The sequence below is a fragment of the Spinacia oleracea genome, chromosome 6 (assembly GCF_020520425.1).
Source record: "Spinacia oleracea cultivar Varoflay chromosome 6, BTI_SOV_V1, whole genome shotgun sequence".
NCBI classification, from domain to species: domain Eukaryota; kingdom Viridiplantae; phylum Streptophyta; class Magnoliopsida; order Caryophyllales; family Amaranthaceae; genus Spinacia; species Spinacia oleracea.
In genome coordinates, this window is record NC_079492.1 from 141,457,203 (window position 1) to 141,474,435 (window position 17,233).

A 17,233-nucleotide genomic window follows, 5' to 3' on the forward strand; every position below is an offset into this window, starting at 1 on the left:
AAAAATAAGATTTCTAATTTATTTTTGAATTAAAAAAATCGAGTGCCACGTAGATAAATAATTAGGTGCCATGTAGATATTTTTATTAATTAATTATTAATATACAATTTCATCCAAAATCAAACACTCTAATAATTAAAAAATAAATCTAAAATGAAATTCAATTTAAAATCAAAAAATAATCTAATCTACTGCATAAGAGCATCTTCAATGGTAAGCTAATTCATAAATTAGCTTGTCATGCCACATAATATTTTAAGCTACTTTCATTTCTAACTAGTTAGTACCCTAGTGGTTAGCAACTAGCTTAATATTTAATGTAGTCATATTTGTCAATCAATATTTTAATTTAATTTAATTTAATATTATTGGATTGACCAAGTTTTTTCAAGCAAATTAACTTATTAATTTGCTTGGCCAAGCTAATTTATCATTTGAACTCCAATGGTCAAACTAGTAGCTTGAAATTTCTAAAAATTACAAGCAAGTCCCTAGCTACAACAATTGGAGATGCTCTAATTTATAAAATATAGCAGTTGATATAATGGTATATATATAATTTTATTTTAACTTAACAATTTAATAGAAACCGTGCATCACACGAGCTAAAATCTAGTTCTAAATAAAAGCTTACTCCGTACTCCATAAGAGTTACCTCTTATATTTTTCTCACCCAGCTCTAAAAACTCCATACTATAATTGATGCTCTTAGGACAAGAGCGAAGCAAAGAGTCGAAGATACTATAATTGATGCTCTTAGGACAAGAGCGAAGCAAAGAGTCGAAGTTCCAGCAGTGCAAACAGACATGGACCCCATCATATCATGCATACTTCCCGACATAAACCAACCCATGAAAATTCAATCGAAATATCCGCCCTAAAAACAGGCCAAAAAACTCCATGTTCTTTTCTTAAAAGCTTCATTTCTCTCCTTTTCACGCTTTTACTCACACACACCATCACCACCTCCTCACTCTTTCTCTCTCCTCTCTGTTAACTACATTGCCATTTATTAATGCTGGAGTATTAATTAACGCCGTATTCAAGCAAGTACTGATTGAGTTAGTTCTTGATTATTGTTACTAGATCTGGTTTTGATTTCGGGAATTTGGGGTGATGTTTTCCGGCGATTTAGGGTTTCAGTGATGTTGAATTTGTGATTGGGGAGGAAAATGGGATCCGGAAGTAGTAAAACGCGTCGTAGTGGTGGTAGTGTCGCGTCGTCTGCTTCATCTACGTCGTCGTTTAATTCGTCGTTTTCTTCATCGGTGGTTGATAGGAGTAGGAGGAAGAGTAAGAGTCGAGGAGTGTTTAGCTCTCCTTGTCTTGGATCGTCATCGAAAGGGTACGGAAGTGATGAAGATGATGATGGTGATGGTGATGATCAGGTGACTAATTGATTGGTAGTTTTTAATCACTTTTACTGTTTTAGGGTTTTCAAATTTTGAATTTGAGAATTGAAATTTTGTGGATGCTATGATGTACATTTTGGTTCATTATTATAAATGTGGCATTTTTGGATTTTGAAGTGCATTTTGTTGTCATTGACCACTGTTGCTGAAAATGGAGTACATTATTGGATTTTTTTGGGTGTGATGGGTGATTTTCTTGTTCATATCGGTTCTGAGTGTTTGAGGTGAACCGAGGTCTGAGGAAAACCTTTTCGGGTTTGACAAGTAAGATTAATGCTGTATCGGTTCAAATGTTCAATGTCATTAGTTGCAACTCATTAATAATTTTGGGGGAAGGACTAGGAGAAGTGAGCGTGGCAATGTTGTGGATGTAATCATGAAGGGATAATGACTAATGTGACTTCTGAATTTTAAAATAGCTTAAAGGTAAATCCGAATCCGATTATGATTTTCGAGTACCACTTTAGGTCCCCCCCCTCCTTTGAAACATGTCCTAGGAGTTGCTTAAAAAATCATGTTCCAAATTGAAAAATTAATTCTACAGATAGTTAGAAGTAGCTGAACTGTAGAGTTTGCAAGCAATGTGGGTTTCTAACTTTCTATTATCCCTATGATGTTAATGTGTTACGGAGTATTTCCTCGATATCCGCCTTTACGTGGTGGCTATATTGATAACTGGTGTATTGCAGCTAAATGTCCAATAAAAAATTGGAATTTCGATATTAGTGTCTTGCTAATTGGCTGTATACGTGTTGTTACTCAATTATGACAGAAGACTATCTTTTTTCCTTGATCTATATTCATCAGAATTGGTGATGAAGTTTCACAGATTGACATAGTTCCTCCACATCTGTTAGCGTTAATGTGAAGTAAACTTTAACTTGTTATTTCTTTGCCAGCGGGACCCTACATGCCCTGTTAGGCAAAGTGTATCTACTGGGGATGCCGGAATGGTATGCTTCATGGCTACATAGTTATGTCAGTTGTGAATGTTTTAGAAATCAATGAAATTGAAATCGCACCTAGAAAGTGTAATTTCACGGTATGTCGTTAACAAAAGAATTAGGTCACACTAGAAATATTTGATTGAATTCAAGAGGCACCTTACAGTTCATAAGCTTTTTCGAGTATGTGGGAAGGACTGCAGTTAGATGTAAGCTAGGTGATTGTAGGGACTTTAATTTGAAGTGGCAGTGGAAGTGTTGTAAATGTATTATGGCTCTTGAGTATTCTTATGTCCCCATAGTAAGTTCTCAACATGCTAACATATAGGTTTTCACCGATGAAACCAAACATTAAGGTTTTCATCCATTGATTCAGATTTCACAGTGTGTAAGCTGAATTTATGATGACACAATGGTGCCTGATTGTATTATTGATGTAAACGGAGGGGTGGGGTTGGGGTTGTGTGTGGGGGAATATGAGGCTTAAACACCAGTTTTAACTTGTAACTGATAGATCTGCCGACATTTGTTGGGAGCATGCAATTGCTCCTTGTGGGACTTCACCTTTTAATCTTCAATTGTTTGATTTTCTGGTGAACCTGCCTGTCTCAGTTTATTTCCTGGATAGGAAACTGACTACAAATTCATCTTACAGGGGCCTTACTTTTGCCTTTGGAGTGTTGCAAGACGCTCAACAGTAATCGTATGTATTCTAGTTTGATGAAATAAAAGCATTATACATTGTTGTAATGTAACATCACAAACATGTGGTGCTAGAAAATGTGTCATTTTATTTGAGATGACAATATTTTCCATCCTAGTATGGAGGCACTGAGTCATTTGATACTTTTGTCTCTCCAAAATTTATAATAGGATTGACCATTTATTGTAATATTACTTCGTGGACTGTTTATGCTAAGTTTTTAACTATTATGTTCTTAAGGCACTTTTTTTTATGCATTCAACTTATGCAGTTATTGTGCCTATAGGTTTCAGATCATCATATTGAAGCTAGTAGGACAATATTACAGCAACCTGAATCAGAGTCTGACGAAGTTAAAGTTCAGTGTTACCAATCATCCAAAGTTGATGGGCCTGATAACATGCCCTGTATATCTTCTAATATCGATCTTAGTGAATGGGATCATGCAAATGGGACAGAAAGTGAGATTAGGGCAGATGGAAGTTCATCTCAAGCTTTCCCTGGTCAATCTTTGAACAATTCAAGCCGATTTTTATCTCGCTTCAGTTTTGTTCCTGGTAGTGTTAGCTTTAGGCTCAGCAGAGCGGCCAGTGTAGGATCATCAAGGGCTTATCCTTCTTCTCCCACAAGCTTCGCTATTCCAAATGGTGAAGAAGACCTTCATCTGCGGAGAGGGTTTCCCCGTCGCTTGATTAGCAGTAATGAGAGTCAACAAAATAACAATCTGAATTCTTCATTCACCAGTGCATCGGTCAGATCTCTTGGTGATTCTTCTATAAATTTGATTCGGCACTCTGCAAATTCTACTTTGTCCAGTTCTTTGCAAGATAATGAGGTTAGTGCTGCACAAGATCCGGTGGATAATGATAGTGGGGGAACTAGGCTAGATGTGCATTTACCTTCTCTTGGAAATCATATGGACGTGGAGGGTTTGAACAGGAGAATTGGGGATCATCGAAATGGTGCCCGAGAACCAGCAGAACGTAATGTTCGTTTTAGTAGAACTTTAAGCGTGGGAAGGCTCCGTGATAGAGTTCTACGTAGATCATCATTTTCAGACTTGACTCTTTCTCCTTTGCCCCAGGAGAGAGCAACTGCTTCTGATGGAAATCCTGTTAACTCTCTGGTGTCTTCTCCTTATCCGCTGCCCAGCATGCCTAGCTCCTATTATGTTAGTCAAAGTAATGATGTTGAGACATCACACCTCAGTGAAGGCAGGCATCATGATTCACTGGAGCATAGATCAAATTTCTTGGAGCGACGAAGAAGAATAAGGTCCCAGGTCTGTTTATATTCTATCACCCGATGGCAATCAATATTCATGAGGAATAAGTATTTAGCTTTCCACTTAATTCGTAAAATCTCATAGCAAAATGAGCTGTATGTTGTGTTGTTAGGTTCTGGACTTGTAGTTAGATTCCACACTATTGTTCAATTCTAGTTTTTTCGTATGATGTGCATGAACCGACTGGAACATGTGTCAGGGATAGATAGATTATCTTCAAGACTTGTTAAAAGTCAACCAGCATTGTCTTGTCAATGTTAGCTTTCATATGGCCTGTTCCAGATTTATTTGTGTGACGTCTAACAGTATCCAGCAGTCATTACTTTCTAGGTTTATTTTGAAAGTTTAAGATACTTGTTTTCTACCCTTATGATGTTCCTGTTTCCAGGTACGAGCTCTTCAGCGTTTGGGTAGTCGTTTTGAGAATCTATCAGGACATGAAAGGTATTGTATTCTGTCGGGGCATCATCGAACTGGGCGTTGCTCGTGTCGGATCAGTACCAGAGATTCTAATTCAAATAATGATGGTGCTCGAGCTAGTATATCGAGAATCGTTATGCTAGCCGAGGCTCTGTTTGAGGTATCATTAAGATCTTTCACTTCAATCATCTTATTATTCTTTCCCAATCATCACTTTACAGTCAGTCACTCAGTTGATTGTTTAATACATTGTACTTATTTAACTAGGTTCTGGATGAAATTCACCAGCAATCAGTGGTGTTATCCTCCCGACCTTCTGTATCTTCGATTGGATCTGTTCCAGCACCAAACGAAGTTGTAGAATCCTTACCTGTAAAAGCATACACTAAATCAACAAAAAATCAGAGCGAGGAGGTTGCTCAGTAAGTCACAGAGTCACCTTTATACTTGCTTTCGGCATCAAATTTGAAGGAATGTGATTAATTAAATTTTACATGCCTTGATTGGCAAAGGCAATGTTGTAACCCATTTTACCATGTTACTACTTTGGCTTGCAATCATAAAAAATTTCTTGGTAAATGAACACTTGTATAGATGAGTGGGTCATCTCAAATTGATTTTAAAAGTAGTTGTTGGCAATGAAGGGAAAAAGCTTTATACACACTTGCTATGCTCCTATGGGTTATTAATATTTGTTTTATTGTGACAGGTGAAAGCAAGTAGTTGCAACTTAGTTGTTCTGTCCTTATTCATCATGTGGTTATTGTTTTGCATAAATCTTATTTCAGTTTCAGTCCTTTAAGACTATTATGATATGCTGGAAGAACCGTAGGACTACTTACCTCTAGAAGTCTTAACCTTTTTTACTAGTTGGTTGTGGGTTTGATAATTTTGAGTATTGGTATGGGTCTTTTCTCTTATTGTGGTTCTTTCTTCAGCTGTAATGATTTGCAAATGATGGTCTTGAATAGTTCCCTTCAAATTGGTTTTACGAATGATCCTTCACTATGCTACTATGCTTCATCATTTTCTCTCATCAAGTTCAACATATTAGCCTTGTATTTTGAGGAAGTAATTAGATAGATGCTGTGGCAGTAGAACAATCCAATTGTTAACTTTTGATTGTCTCAACAGATGTTACATATGCCTTTTGGAGTACGAGGAAGGTGATGATGTGCGCATATTGCCTTGTCATCATGAGTTTCATAAGAAGTGCATTGACAAGTGGCTTAAGGAAATTCACAGGTATTTTTTTTTTAACCTGCAAATTAGCACCACATAAGACCCAACGTAGCTGCATGTGTAGCCAAAAGCATGAACATGTCATGCTTACAAGAAAATACCAAAGCTTATGAGTATGGTTTGAGATGTGATACTGGTCTTCTGGTCGGTGACTGGTCCTATCCAAGTAATTACATGTGTTACAAAATTTTAATGAGGAGACATATCCGAGGAGTTTAAAAGGAAGATCATGTATGTCTTTGGCCCTATTTTATAAACTGCGTTGGTGAAACTTGGAATTAGAGAAAAATAGCCTTATGTAGCTCCTGATAATCAGATATGCCATTTGCCACAGTGGTTATACCCAATTTCCAGTTATCTATTTTTTTTACTTCTTTTTTATCTAGCTAACTTAGAAGTGATAGAATTCCCTAGAAGTATTCTAAGAAAAAAAATTAGTATTGACAAAACAAATAAATATTTCGTTAACCACTGCCGACTTTTGGATTCTGCCATGATCGTGAATTTGAAATGCTCGGTAAACCTTGCTTAGTCTCCTTTGGTTGTAGTTGAGGCTGGAATGCTGGATTGTTGGTTTGTTAGTGGTGAGGAAAACGGGGCTTCATACTCACTGCTGGGCACTTGTTGTTGCTGATGAAACTTAGGGGCGATTAGCAAGAGTGCAGAAGGGAGAATTGTGTGGGTGATTCGAGAGGTGCAGGAAGAGAGTATTGTAAAGGTCTGCTTCTGTGAGAAGTGGCTATTAGGGTAGATTCTGGAGGAATTAGGATTGCCAAAAAGTGCTCTACCATCGTTTTTGATAGTGACAAATGATTTCTGATGGCCTTCTTGATTCTGATGTCTTTCGTGATGATGCAGTGTGTCGATAGGTGTGGGGGATTGACCCAGGTGCTGGTATGAACTGGCCAAAATCAGGCCTTAGACGGTCATAAACCCATGAAATCACATGGCTGTGCACCCCCCTCCCCCCACCAACCTGGCCCACCAGGTTCTTGAACTGAATGGTAATGCTTGGTTTGGACCCTTTTCTCTAAAGGTGTCTAGAATTAGAATGGGAGTTGATGCAAGTCCCGGGATACCTTAAAGCATATGTGTCATCTTTAGAAGCTGTGTCTTGATCCTGCGAATAAATTTGTATCCATTCATATCCCCCTAACAACCTCTGCCCTTTCTTTTTAACCCTTCTATTTGGCTTGATCTGGCGAATGTCTATGAGACTATGATTCCTGAAAATCTATTCAGTGAATCGTGAGTTAGCGGGGGAAGGCTTGTCCAAAGATTTTTCAAAAAAAATAAATTTAATAAAAGTAGAAAATCCAATTTATGATATTACATTGGTCCTTACGTAAAAGCAATTCTAAAAAAGAGAGAATGAGAGAAGTTTTAATCTTCAAATGCATTAGATCAGTCACACTTCTAACAAGAATTGAAAACGGGTTGGTTTTATAAATTGTTTCTTGTCACTGTCATATATGAGGATTGCTTGTCTTGCATGCTTACATCGTTCTACTAGCTCTCATAAAATATTCCATTATTTGGCACTGAAGTAATTAAGCGGGCCCATAAAGATTTGTAAAAGATTGATCTTGTGTTGTTTAGAGTGCCTTTCCATAAATTTGTGAAGACTGCTGACTTTCGCAGATATGTTCCTGTGCCTCTTTAAAATTGCATTGATATCCCTACTAAATTAAACTACTAATACTTAGCTACTAGACCACATCATTATGCCCATGAACAGAAGCAGCTATAACAGTGGAAAATCTTCAATTGTCATAGTGTGGTAAATTATGGTTCACAAACAAGGTCGAGAGAGACGAGGGGTGAAAATCAGATGATAACTGAAGAGAAACGGATATGTACCAGATAATTTTTTTGATTACAGTCTCAATTGTCCCTTGTCAAACCTTTTTGATATGGTTCATATACTAGTATACTACCTTTTACTTACACCACGCTGGTAAATATGCTTAAGTATTTCTAGAATCATTCATAATAGTTATCATTGATCCTTAATAAATAATCTCAAAGATGCAATTTTGACTTTTCTAAAGGATAAAATTTAAAATGTGAGCAATTTTGTAGTTTTGGTCTTACCAGTTTTACCTAGTTATGGAGAACTCTTGAGAGATAATTACAAGACGAGAAGAGAGGAAAAAGAGGAAGAGATGGAAGGAGTAATTTTTTTCAGTTGCTATTTTCTCACTTTTCTATGCCAAATCCTGCTTTTAGATATAAGATCATTGTGATTCTTGCCCCAAGTTGCTCGATCACTTAGTTTAAATACATCTAACAGTTATCTTGTTGCTCAGGGTATGTCCACTTTGCCGTGGAGACATTTGCAGACCCGACGCATTAGCTGTTGGGAACGGAGGCGGCTGTTAGCATTTTGTTTACTAGAAGAGTGTACAAAATACAGATTGTTTTGTTTGTTGAAGCTTTCAGGTTGCGCCTGTGATGTTCTTGGGAGATTTCCGAGTCTGGTTACTCGAATGAAGAACAACAGAAACATCAAAGTTGTAACATGACGAAGTGTTTGATGTCTAATTTCTGTTAATACATGATTAGCACAAGACATACAACAGAGAAAAAACAATTTGGCATGAGATTGCAACAGGAGATTAAAATGCCACCATTTCATAGACTTTGTCAACTGGTCATGAACATATGTGAGCGCTGTATTTTCTGTGTCGGTTCCGTTTTAATTTCTTTTTTTTTTTTTGGTTGGACAGCCTTGTGAATATTGTGCAATCAGGAGCTGATTCATCCTTCAACTGTTAAATGTAATGTAATATCCAATTCAAGTGGTTAAGTGATTCTTTTCACAATGCAATCGTCTTTCTTGCAGTAGTAGCACTTCTGAATTAGTCAACATTTTCGAATGGTTGACTTTTGTTTTTTGGGATTAGTCAAATTTTGACCTCATCTCCTTTCTCCCAAAAGTGCCCCCAGTAAATTTTCTGCAGACGAGGATTAGAGAGGAGTTAATTGCATTGAATGAACAAAGTGTGATGTAAAAAATCAAAACCATACAGTAAAAGAATTATCCCCCAAAAAACCCCACTATCATGTTTATTTAGTTTTACTTGTTTCGGTGTAAGATTTTTCACATGGACATCCCTGTAGGAATTATTTTAACTAAATAGAGCAAATGGTAATGTTTGGTGAAAAGTTTTCCATCTCTATAAATACAGTAGTTGAAATCAATTTAGTTTATCTTTCTGAAGGTAAGGACTTTTACCACCTGATATGGAGTAAATTTTTCGTTTTGGTCTACGGACAGAGACTCAAAGGCGTCGATTGTTTATTTCAGGTATTATCCCAAAACTTTACCAACTAAACTCGTTTATATTTAACATAAGTACATTTTTTTGTGTGAAATATTAAGTACTCCCTCCGACCCTCCGTCTCTTTTTGTTCTTTACGTTTTCCTTTTTAGGTGTGCCAAAATGTTCTTTACATTTCCTTTTATATTACTCGTATCACATAAATAATTTAATATTCTATCTAAATTTGTGTTCAATTATTATATTAACCAATTAAATCCATTGGGTCATTTAATCTCTCACACTTTTTCATAGGGACATTAATTTTTTCTCATTTTTCCAATATCAGAATTTTGATAAGAGTGAAAACATTATAAAATAAACGTAATTTTCCTCGTTTACATGAAAAACTAAGAATTTTCTATGCACATTAATTAGTCGTTAAAATGCATGCAAAATACCAAACGTAAAAAACAAAAAAAGACGGAGGGAGTACATCTTAGAATTAGTTCCAATGAAGTTTTTATTTTTTATTTTAAGGTTATAATGTGATATGCTTAAATATTGTCGTATTGCTATTTTAACAAACTTCAAAGTTCACATTATACATAGTACAAACACACTTCACACCAAGTACAAAAGTAAAGGGAGAAACAGAAAAAAGTGACAGCTCCAAATGGGTAGTCAACGAGAGGCTGCGCAACCGCAACAGCAACAGCCACCAGTTCAACCACCACCATCGGTGTTACTCCTCCCCTTACCACTACAAGGCCCAATAAACTGCTTCCTAAAGCTAGCTCACCTCCTCACTCTCTCCTCCGACCACCTTAACATCACCTTCCTCAACGCCGAGTTCGTCCACCAACGACTCCCCGACCTCCCCACACGGCTTCCTCGTGTCAATTTCTCCCTTTTCTCCGACGGAGTACCCGGCGACGACCCCCGTCCTCCGGAGAAGTTCGCCTCTATGGTCAGTTTCTTTGAGAATGAGGTCATCCGATGTTTGCCGGAGTTCCTGAAATCACCGGCGCCGGCGACGTGCTTGGTTGTCGATGGGGTGTTTCCTGCGGTGGTAGAGAGAGCTAAAGAGTTGGGGATTCCGGTGGTTTATTTTTCGACGCTGAGTCCTTGTTGTATTTGGGCTAACAGCTTTCTGGTTCCTAAGCTCTTTGATTCTGGGGAAGTTCCATTCAAGAAAGGTACAAAGTACAATTCAAATTATGATTATTTTTATTTTTTTTTTTATTTTTTTTTTTTCTGTTTAATTATTTTGCATTTCTTTGTTAGTTAATTTGTTGGAGTATTATCTAATTTGCTTAAATGCATGTTTTTGTCCGGGTAATTGTAATGAATGTCTCAGTTGTGAGATACCGATGAGTGAAGTCTTAGCCTAGTGGTTAAAACCGAGAGTCTAGGTACATAGATCAAAATATCAAATCCATGGTGTTTTGGGTAACACTTTTGTATTTATATACATTAAGAATAATTTTCAAGAATTTGCACTATTTCTACGCCTCAGATGAGAGGAATGAATGAATTAGGGAGTATTTGGAACCAATTAGTGAGTTTTTTTTTTGTTTTGTTTTGTTTTTTGTAACGATTAATATATGTTGTCCTCTGATCATTAGAATAGGAGGACTGGAGGAGTTTTGCTCCATTTTTTATGAATTACTCATAGTGGAAACATTATCAATTATAATCCAACCTCCCACCACATGATAAGCAAGAGTAAATATAGAAGTTGAAACAACATAATTGAATTTGTATCCGGTGAAGATTAGCGTTCATAGAAAAGAGAAACCAACACTTAATCTTTTTGCGAAAGGCTTAAGGCTCCGTTTTTTTTAAAAAAGGAAATGATTTTCCGTGGAAAACAATTTTCAAAGGAATACATGGAAAATAGTTTTCGTTTGTTTGTTTCCTTACCATAAAAGTTGTAAAGAAAAAGAATATAGAAGTGGAAAATAAGGAAAGAAAAGGAAATGTAAGGAATTAGAGTGGAAAATGTGGCATTCCTTCTTTTCACAAGGCAAGTTGATTTTTCCACCCTTAATAAAACAAACAAAGGAAATTGGGAAATCATTTTCTGAAAAGGTGATTTCCGTTAAAACAAACAGAGCCTAAGGCTCAAACAACAATCATGAGAAAAGATGGAGCAAGGATAAGGACGTATATACACCCTCCAATTTTGGTGTGTTATTATTACTCTTGCATGCATTAGGAAGGGCTAGGGAAACCCATCAATCTTTCTCCTCCCCCTCAATTTAGGTATATAATTATGGTTATAGTAGGGGGGATTGTGTTAGGGGAACCTCCCTTCCAAATTTGGGTGTGTGATTAAAATTCTATTATGGAGGCCGGTTGGGCTAGGGGAACCTAATATTGTTTTTTAGGAAGTTAGAAGTTGCAAAAAGAAACAGTTCTTCACATATATCCTGAAGGGTTTTACACAAGTTATTCAGGTCATGCGTATTAGAAATGGCAAAAAAAGTTTGGTTGTACACAAGTTTGTAACTGAATTTGTCCCTATAATTTTTGGATCCACTGCCATTCGATTAACGACTGAACCTCCGTAAGTTTGGTTGTCCTTATAACTTCTGTTGATTCTAGAATTAATACGAAGTACATCACAGATTCACATGCCACGCGCCCACGCCTGTTGATAACACCAAAGAAATAGTCACAGCAGTTAAGAGCGTTGAATGAGACATATATTGAACAAGTGCTCCTCTACTTTTCCACCATGCCAATGTTTTTTTTTACCTAAACGTTAATTATCAATGACACCTTAATGACAGCAATGATGCAGTTCAATAGCTATCATTAGTAGAGGTTTTCCTACTGATTACTAGTGATTACCATGTAAAACTATGCATTTTGTACTGAATGATGAAATCATGGAACTTTAAAGAGTTTCATTTAAAAGTTCCAATTGGTTGAGATATGACAGTCACTTCATGGGAGGCAGGGCATCAACTTCATTTTATCCTTCATCCATCACAACTAAGTGGGACTGTAATTAAAAGTTGATCATTATGTTTTTTTATTTTTTTTGTGTTAGCACCCGGTGGATAGGTTCTAGTTCCCTCCCTATTGTTGTTGCGGGGGATCGAACACGGGTCCTCCCTACCAAGTTCAGCCTCAATCACCACGGAACCAACAGACAATCGGTAGTTGATCATATGTGTTAAATTACTAATTATGACCGACTTCTGCTTCAACATTATGTAGGGATGGATCTGAATGAGCCAGTAAGTGACATTCCAGGAGAAGAAGAGATCTCCTTAAGGTGGTGTGACCTTCCCGGTATTTGCCGAACTCATGACACAACAGATCCTTACATCCAACTAGTACTTAAAGAGTGCCGAGAATTGCCAAAGGCTCAAGGACATATACTAAACACTTTTGATGACCTAGAAGAACACCTACTTGCTGAACTCCGTTCTCTTTGTCCTAACCTCTACACAATCGGTCCAATCCACCTGCATTCTAGGACCAGACTAGAACCAGTAACCGAGCAAAGAGTAACATCCAACAGTTTATGGCAAGAAGATAGAAACTGCATAACATGGCTTGATTCTCAACCTTCAGAATCAGTTATTTTTGTAAGTTTTGGAAGTGTGGTTCCCATGACAATAGACCAGCTAATTGAGTTTCAGTACGGTCTGGTGAATAGTGGGGTGCGGTTCCTTTGGGTTAGGCGGCCCGGCTCACTAGTTGGAATCGAAGACAGTTCCTTACAAGTCCCAACAGAGATTCTGGAAGAAAGGGGGTTTATTGTAGAGTGGGCCCCACAGGAAGAGGTCCTGGCACACCGGGCCATTGGTGGGTTTTTGACTCATAGTGGGTGGAATTCGACACTGGAGAGCATCGTAGAAGGAGTGCCTATGCTGTGTTGGCCTAATGGTATCGATCAACTGGTGATTAGTAGGTTTGTGGGAGACGTGTGGAAGATTGGAATCGACATGAAAGATAAATGTGATAGGGTTGTAATTGAGGATATGGTGAGGGATCTTATGGTGAGGAGGAGGGATGAGTTTTCAAAGAGGGCGGATCGTTTGTCCAAGTCGGCAGCTCAAGCCGTGAGGGAAGGTGGGTCGTCGTGGCAAGGTTTACATCGTCTGATTCAAGACATAAAATTCATGAGACTGCAGGTACATTCTGAAACTGTACCAAAATGAACACATGATATACTAATATCAGAGCCAAAGTTTGCTGGTGCAGTGTCTGACTAATCTGGTATAGAATTGAAGAAGGGTGCATAGTATTGAACGATATGGAATTAGACTAGTTGAAAACTTGGAAAGTTCACATAATATAAGGTTTTTCCCATATTTACCAGCTTTTTAAGTTCCAGTTTTTTGTATTTTCCATTTTATGAAAAGTTTCGTGTTCACCACTTTTAAATGGGTTTCATCTGGGTTTTTCATCCGTGTGAGGTCTAGTTAACCGACTTCTTTAATTTTCCTCCTCTTTCATTAGGTTTCCAATTAAAGAAGTTAGTTAATTAGTGTTCACATGGACCAAAAATTCGATGAATGAATTTATATTTTATAGGGTGGTAAATACAAAACCTGAAACTTAAAAGATGACTGCCATCAGCTGCATTACCAGTATACATTACCAGTGTATGCCAAAATATCAAAATATCCAAAATACAAGGATACATTACCAGTGTATGCCATCATGCCATGACTGCCATCAGCTGCACTTAGGGAATACCCGCCGAACCCGCGCCTTCAGTGGTGATTAGCAGGTTAACTAATTATTCAGTACAAGTAACTTTTGATTAATAATTTGGTGTTCAAATGTAATGGAATATTTGGTACTATTATCTTAATTAGAGGTTCCACAGCAATGCGCCGGTACATCAACCTCTTCTGAATTAAAGTTTCTACTTTCTAGCATGATGAATTAGCTGCATGCCAGAATGAATAATAAACAGCAGGATTTCTTGCAAAACTGCATACCATATCAGTTTCACCAGCCTAATTATAAAACTAGGATTCATAGTTTTCCCAGAAATGCGCATCTTCAAACTCACGTTTGTTCTGATCCGCCAGTATACTCATCACAGCTTCCTTTAACTCCATTCTTGAATCATCAACTTCTTCAAAATTATTGACACAACCCCTTACTGAATCATCAACACTACTACCCCCTTCATCATCAACTAGATCCTCACCAGACATGAACAAAAGCCACACATTTTTCATTAGCATACTTGAACCACCATTGTTACTTGGTACTTTCAAGCTCGTAGGAACGTAACAAACCGTTGATTGATGAGAAATACCTCTATTACTATTATTACTAGAGCGATTCCGGCCCTTGGAATCCGGCGCCGGCTGCATCCGTAATCTCCCATTTTTTCCGGCATCCATGCTAACAAGATCCCCGACACTGTCCATCAAGCAACGCTGCCTATTCCGGAGAATGTTAAAGAAGAGTTCATTCTCGGAAACTGATAGATACATACGGGTAAACACATGAAACGTCAAATGCCGTACTACTACCTCCGCCTTCTTGAAGAACTCTTCCTTTGGATTTATTTCTCTAGGATAAAGAACATCTTTGTTGTTTCCAATGATGTCACCGATAACAAAGATAAGATGATAATTTCCGTTTTCCATAAATTTAGCATCCCACCGAAACCACGTTTTGTCAGGATTCGTGAGGTAATCCGCCGTGGGAGGTGGCGGAAGCACGAGTTCCACGAACTCGAGCCGTTTTAGCCGTCGGAAAAACCGCCGCCCCGAGGGTGACACTCTCGGCGTGTGGATCAAAATGAAGAGAAAGAAAAACGACGGTACACAAACGACGGTAATGAAGAAGCTACGAATCCAACCTGAACCACCTGTGTTTATCGTCAAGATATAGTGTTTTAATTTTTGAATTATGTAAAGAATGAATTTACCGTACCAATAGGTTGTTTTTTCCGGGAGGAGGAAGGAGGGGGGTAATGGGGTGGACATGGAACGGACATGGCCGGGTAAGAGGTGAGAAAACTCCTTCTTTGAGGCGGCGGTGCACCGGCAAAGGCTTACCATGTCGAGTTTGTTGATGATTAGGGCTAATACATCGTTTGGAAGTTGCGGCGGCGGTGGTTGCTGCGGCGGTTTCGAACTTGGTTTAAACCAATAATCGATAAAACTTGCTATTTTGTTTCCCATGGATAGATGATCATCTGATCAAACATATACGAAAAGGTTTCTACAATTAAACCTTTCTTACTTTTGAAGGCTTAATTAATTGCAGGATGATTTGCTCTGATTAGGTTAAATGTTCTTGTTCTTGTTCTTGTTGTATTTGGGCTAACAGATTTCTTGTTTCCCAAGCCTTTTAACAGAAATTAATCTAATAAAATGCATTATTCAAATTTGTTTATTCTCTTCTTTTCTTCTTTTTTTTTTTTTTTTTTTTTTTTCTCTCTAGTTAATTATTTTGCCCATTGTAAATGTGAAGTGGTACAACACATCACAACCGTTATATGAGAAAATTTTTGTTTGTTAGATTGTTGGAGTGTTATCTAATTTACATAAGTTATGTTTCATTTTTTTGTTTTCCTTTTTTTCCGGTTAATTATATCGTTCTAATCATGTTATACAGAGGTCGGTTGGTTCAATATAACAAACTAGCACTTGGTGCACGAGAAAAAGAGATATTTGTTTCCTTTTCTTTTTTTATCTTTATAGATATGATTTTTTTTTTGGTGTTAGCATCCGGTTCACCCTTAGGGCTAATCCGGATTCGGAGCGAGTTCTGGGTGGTTAGGTTCCATTTCCCTCCCAATTGTTGTTGCGGGGGATCGAACACGGGTTCTCCCTACCAAGTTCAGCCCCAATCACCACTGAACCAACAAACAATTGATATCTTTATAGATATGATTTAATATATAAGAAATGTTCCAACACTTTAAATGCTTTTTTTAATATGTACTTTGTATGTTTTTAACGTTCTTACGTAAGGGTGTTATCGATATTTCACGTGAACGCCAAAGTGTCAAAAATTAGCTTATTGGCATTCGGTGCACGCGATGCGTGGTACAATTTGTTAACTTACATCTCTGCGTCCAGTGGCGGATCTAGGGGGTACAAGACTACAAGGGGTACAGTTGTACCCCCATTCCCTAGATCCGCGAGAAAATATGTAACATCAGTGTTTACAGGTGTTTTATATATGTTTGAAATTCGCTATTACATCACATTAATGAGTTTGTCTTTGTTGGTTGAGTTGAGTGTTTAGCGCCATTATGAGGAGCAGGCTAGAGATGCAGTTCGATTCTTGATTCTTGATAACTTACATCTCTGCATCCAGTGGCGGATCTAGGGGGGTACAAGACTACAAGGGGTACAGTTGCACCCCCATTCCCTAGATCCGCGAGAAAATATGTAACATCAGTGTTTACAGGTGTTCTGTATATGTTTGAAATTCGCTATTATACATCACATTAATGAGTTTGTCTTTGTTGGTTGAGTTGAGTGTTTAGCCCCATTATGAGGAGCAAGCTAGAGATGCAGTTCGATTCTTGATAACTCTTATTTTTCACCACAATTTCCCCATTTATTTAGCTCTTTAATATTTTACTTTCCCATTGTTAGCACTTAAATGATTTTACTTTTCCCACAGTTTAAGTTTTTAACTATTTATTGATTTTAGTTTTCCCGTTTTTAATTCTTTAATGATTTTAAACACCCGGTAGATAAATACTCTGTAGCTATATTATTTGTGAATTTTTTTTCACTCATTTAATTTCAATCACATAGATATATCATTTTTTTGTGAATTTCACTTTTATACCTAGCTAAAATTAGTTGCATGGGTTATATAATTTTTAGGATTTTTTCAAAATTACCACCTAATAAAGTCCATTTTTTTAAACTTACCACCTTATACAATTTTGATTTAAAATTACCACCTTATAAAATCACAAAACCTTCAAAGTTACCACCTGCTAACGGATT

At 37.4% G+C, this 17,233-nt stretch overlaps 3 protein-coding genes across 5 annotated transcripts; 2 read left to right on the forward strand and 1 right to left on the reverse strand.

Annotated features, from left to right (window-relative positions):
- Positions 1-795: 795 nt before the first annotated feature.
- On the forward strand, positions 796-8,836 carry LOC110797767 (E3 ubiquitin-protein ligase MBR1). Of its 2 annotated transcripts, XM_056831692.1 has the most exons (7): positions 796-1,388; positions 3,012-3,059; positions 3,346-4,341; positions 4,733-4,924; positions 5,032-5,186; positions 5,899-6,009; positions 8,316-8,836. In XM_056831692.1, exons 1-7 carry the CDS (start codon positions 1,173-1,175, stop codon positions 8,386-8,388), a joined length of 1,791 nt encoding a protein of 596 aa, XP_056687670.1. In that variant the 5' UTR covers positions 796-1,172; the 3' UTR covers positions 8,389-8,836. The 2 variants fall into 2 exon arrangements, with proteins under 2 accessions (XP_056687670.1, XP_021858575.1); XM_022002883.2 differs by lacking the exon at positions 3,012-3,059 and having other exon boundaries at positions 798-1,388.
- Positions 8,837-9,228: 392 nt separating this feature from the next.
- On the forward strand, positions 9,229-13,603 carry LOC110797766 (7-deoxyloganetic acid glucosyl transferase). Of its 2 annotated transcripts, XM_056831693.1 has the most exons (3): positions 9,229-9,316; positions 9,882-10,468; positions 12,501-13,603. In XM_056831693.1, exons 2-3 carry the CDS (start codon positions 9,946-9,948, stop codon positions 13,448-13,450), a joined length of 1,473 nt encoding a protein of 490 aa, XP_056687671.1. In that variant the 5' UTR covers positions 9,229-9,316; positions 9,882-9,945; the 3' UTR covers positions 13,451-13,603. The 2 variants fall into 2 exon arrangements, with proteins under 2 accessions (XP_056687671.1, XP_021858574.1); XM_022002882.2 differs by lacking the exon at positions 9,229-9,316 and having other exon boundaries at positions 9,862-10,468.
- On the reverse strand, positions 10,494-16,247 carry LOC130462781 (uncharacterized). Its single transcript, XM_056831694.1, has 2 exons — positions 13,942-16,247; positions 10,494-11,925 (listed from the first exon to the last, which is right to left on the reverse strand). The coding sequence occupies exon 1, from the start codon at positions 15,440-15,442 to the stop codon at positions 14,270-14,272; it is 1,173 nt and encodes a 390-aa protein (XP_056687672.1). The 5' UTR covers positions 15,443-16,247; the 3' UTR covers positions 10,494-11,925; positions 13,942-14,269.
- Between the last annotated feature and the right edge of the window lie 986 nt (positions 16,248-17,233).

Coding starts and splice junctions, on each gene's coding strand:
- LOC110797767 (XM_056831692.1), top strand. CDS start 1,173: ATGGGATCCGGAAGTAGTAAAACGCGTCGTAGTGGTGGTAGTGTCGCG. Junction 1,389..3,011: donor ATGGTGATGGTGATGATCAG/GTGACTAATTGA, acceptor TTCATCTTACAG/GGGCCTTACTTTTGCCTTTG. Junction 4,342..4,732: donor GAAGAAGAATAAGGTCCCAG/GTCTGTTTATAT, acceptor TCCTGTTTCCAG/GTACGAGCTCTTCAGCGTTT.
- LOC130462781 (XM_056831694.1), bottom strand. CDS start 15,442: ATGGGAAACAAAATAGCAAGTTTTATCGATTATTGGTTTAAACCAAGT.
- LOC110797766 (XM_056831693.1), top strand. CDS start 9,946: ATGGGTAGTCAACGAGAGGCTGCGCAACCGCAACAGCAACAGCCACCA. Junction 10,469..12,500: donor GGAAGTTCCATTCAAGAAAG/GTACAAAGTACA, acceptor AACATTATGTAG/GGATGGATCTGAATGAGCCA.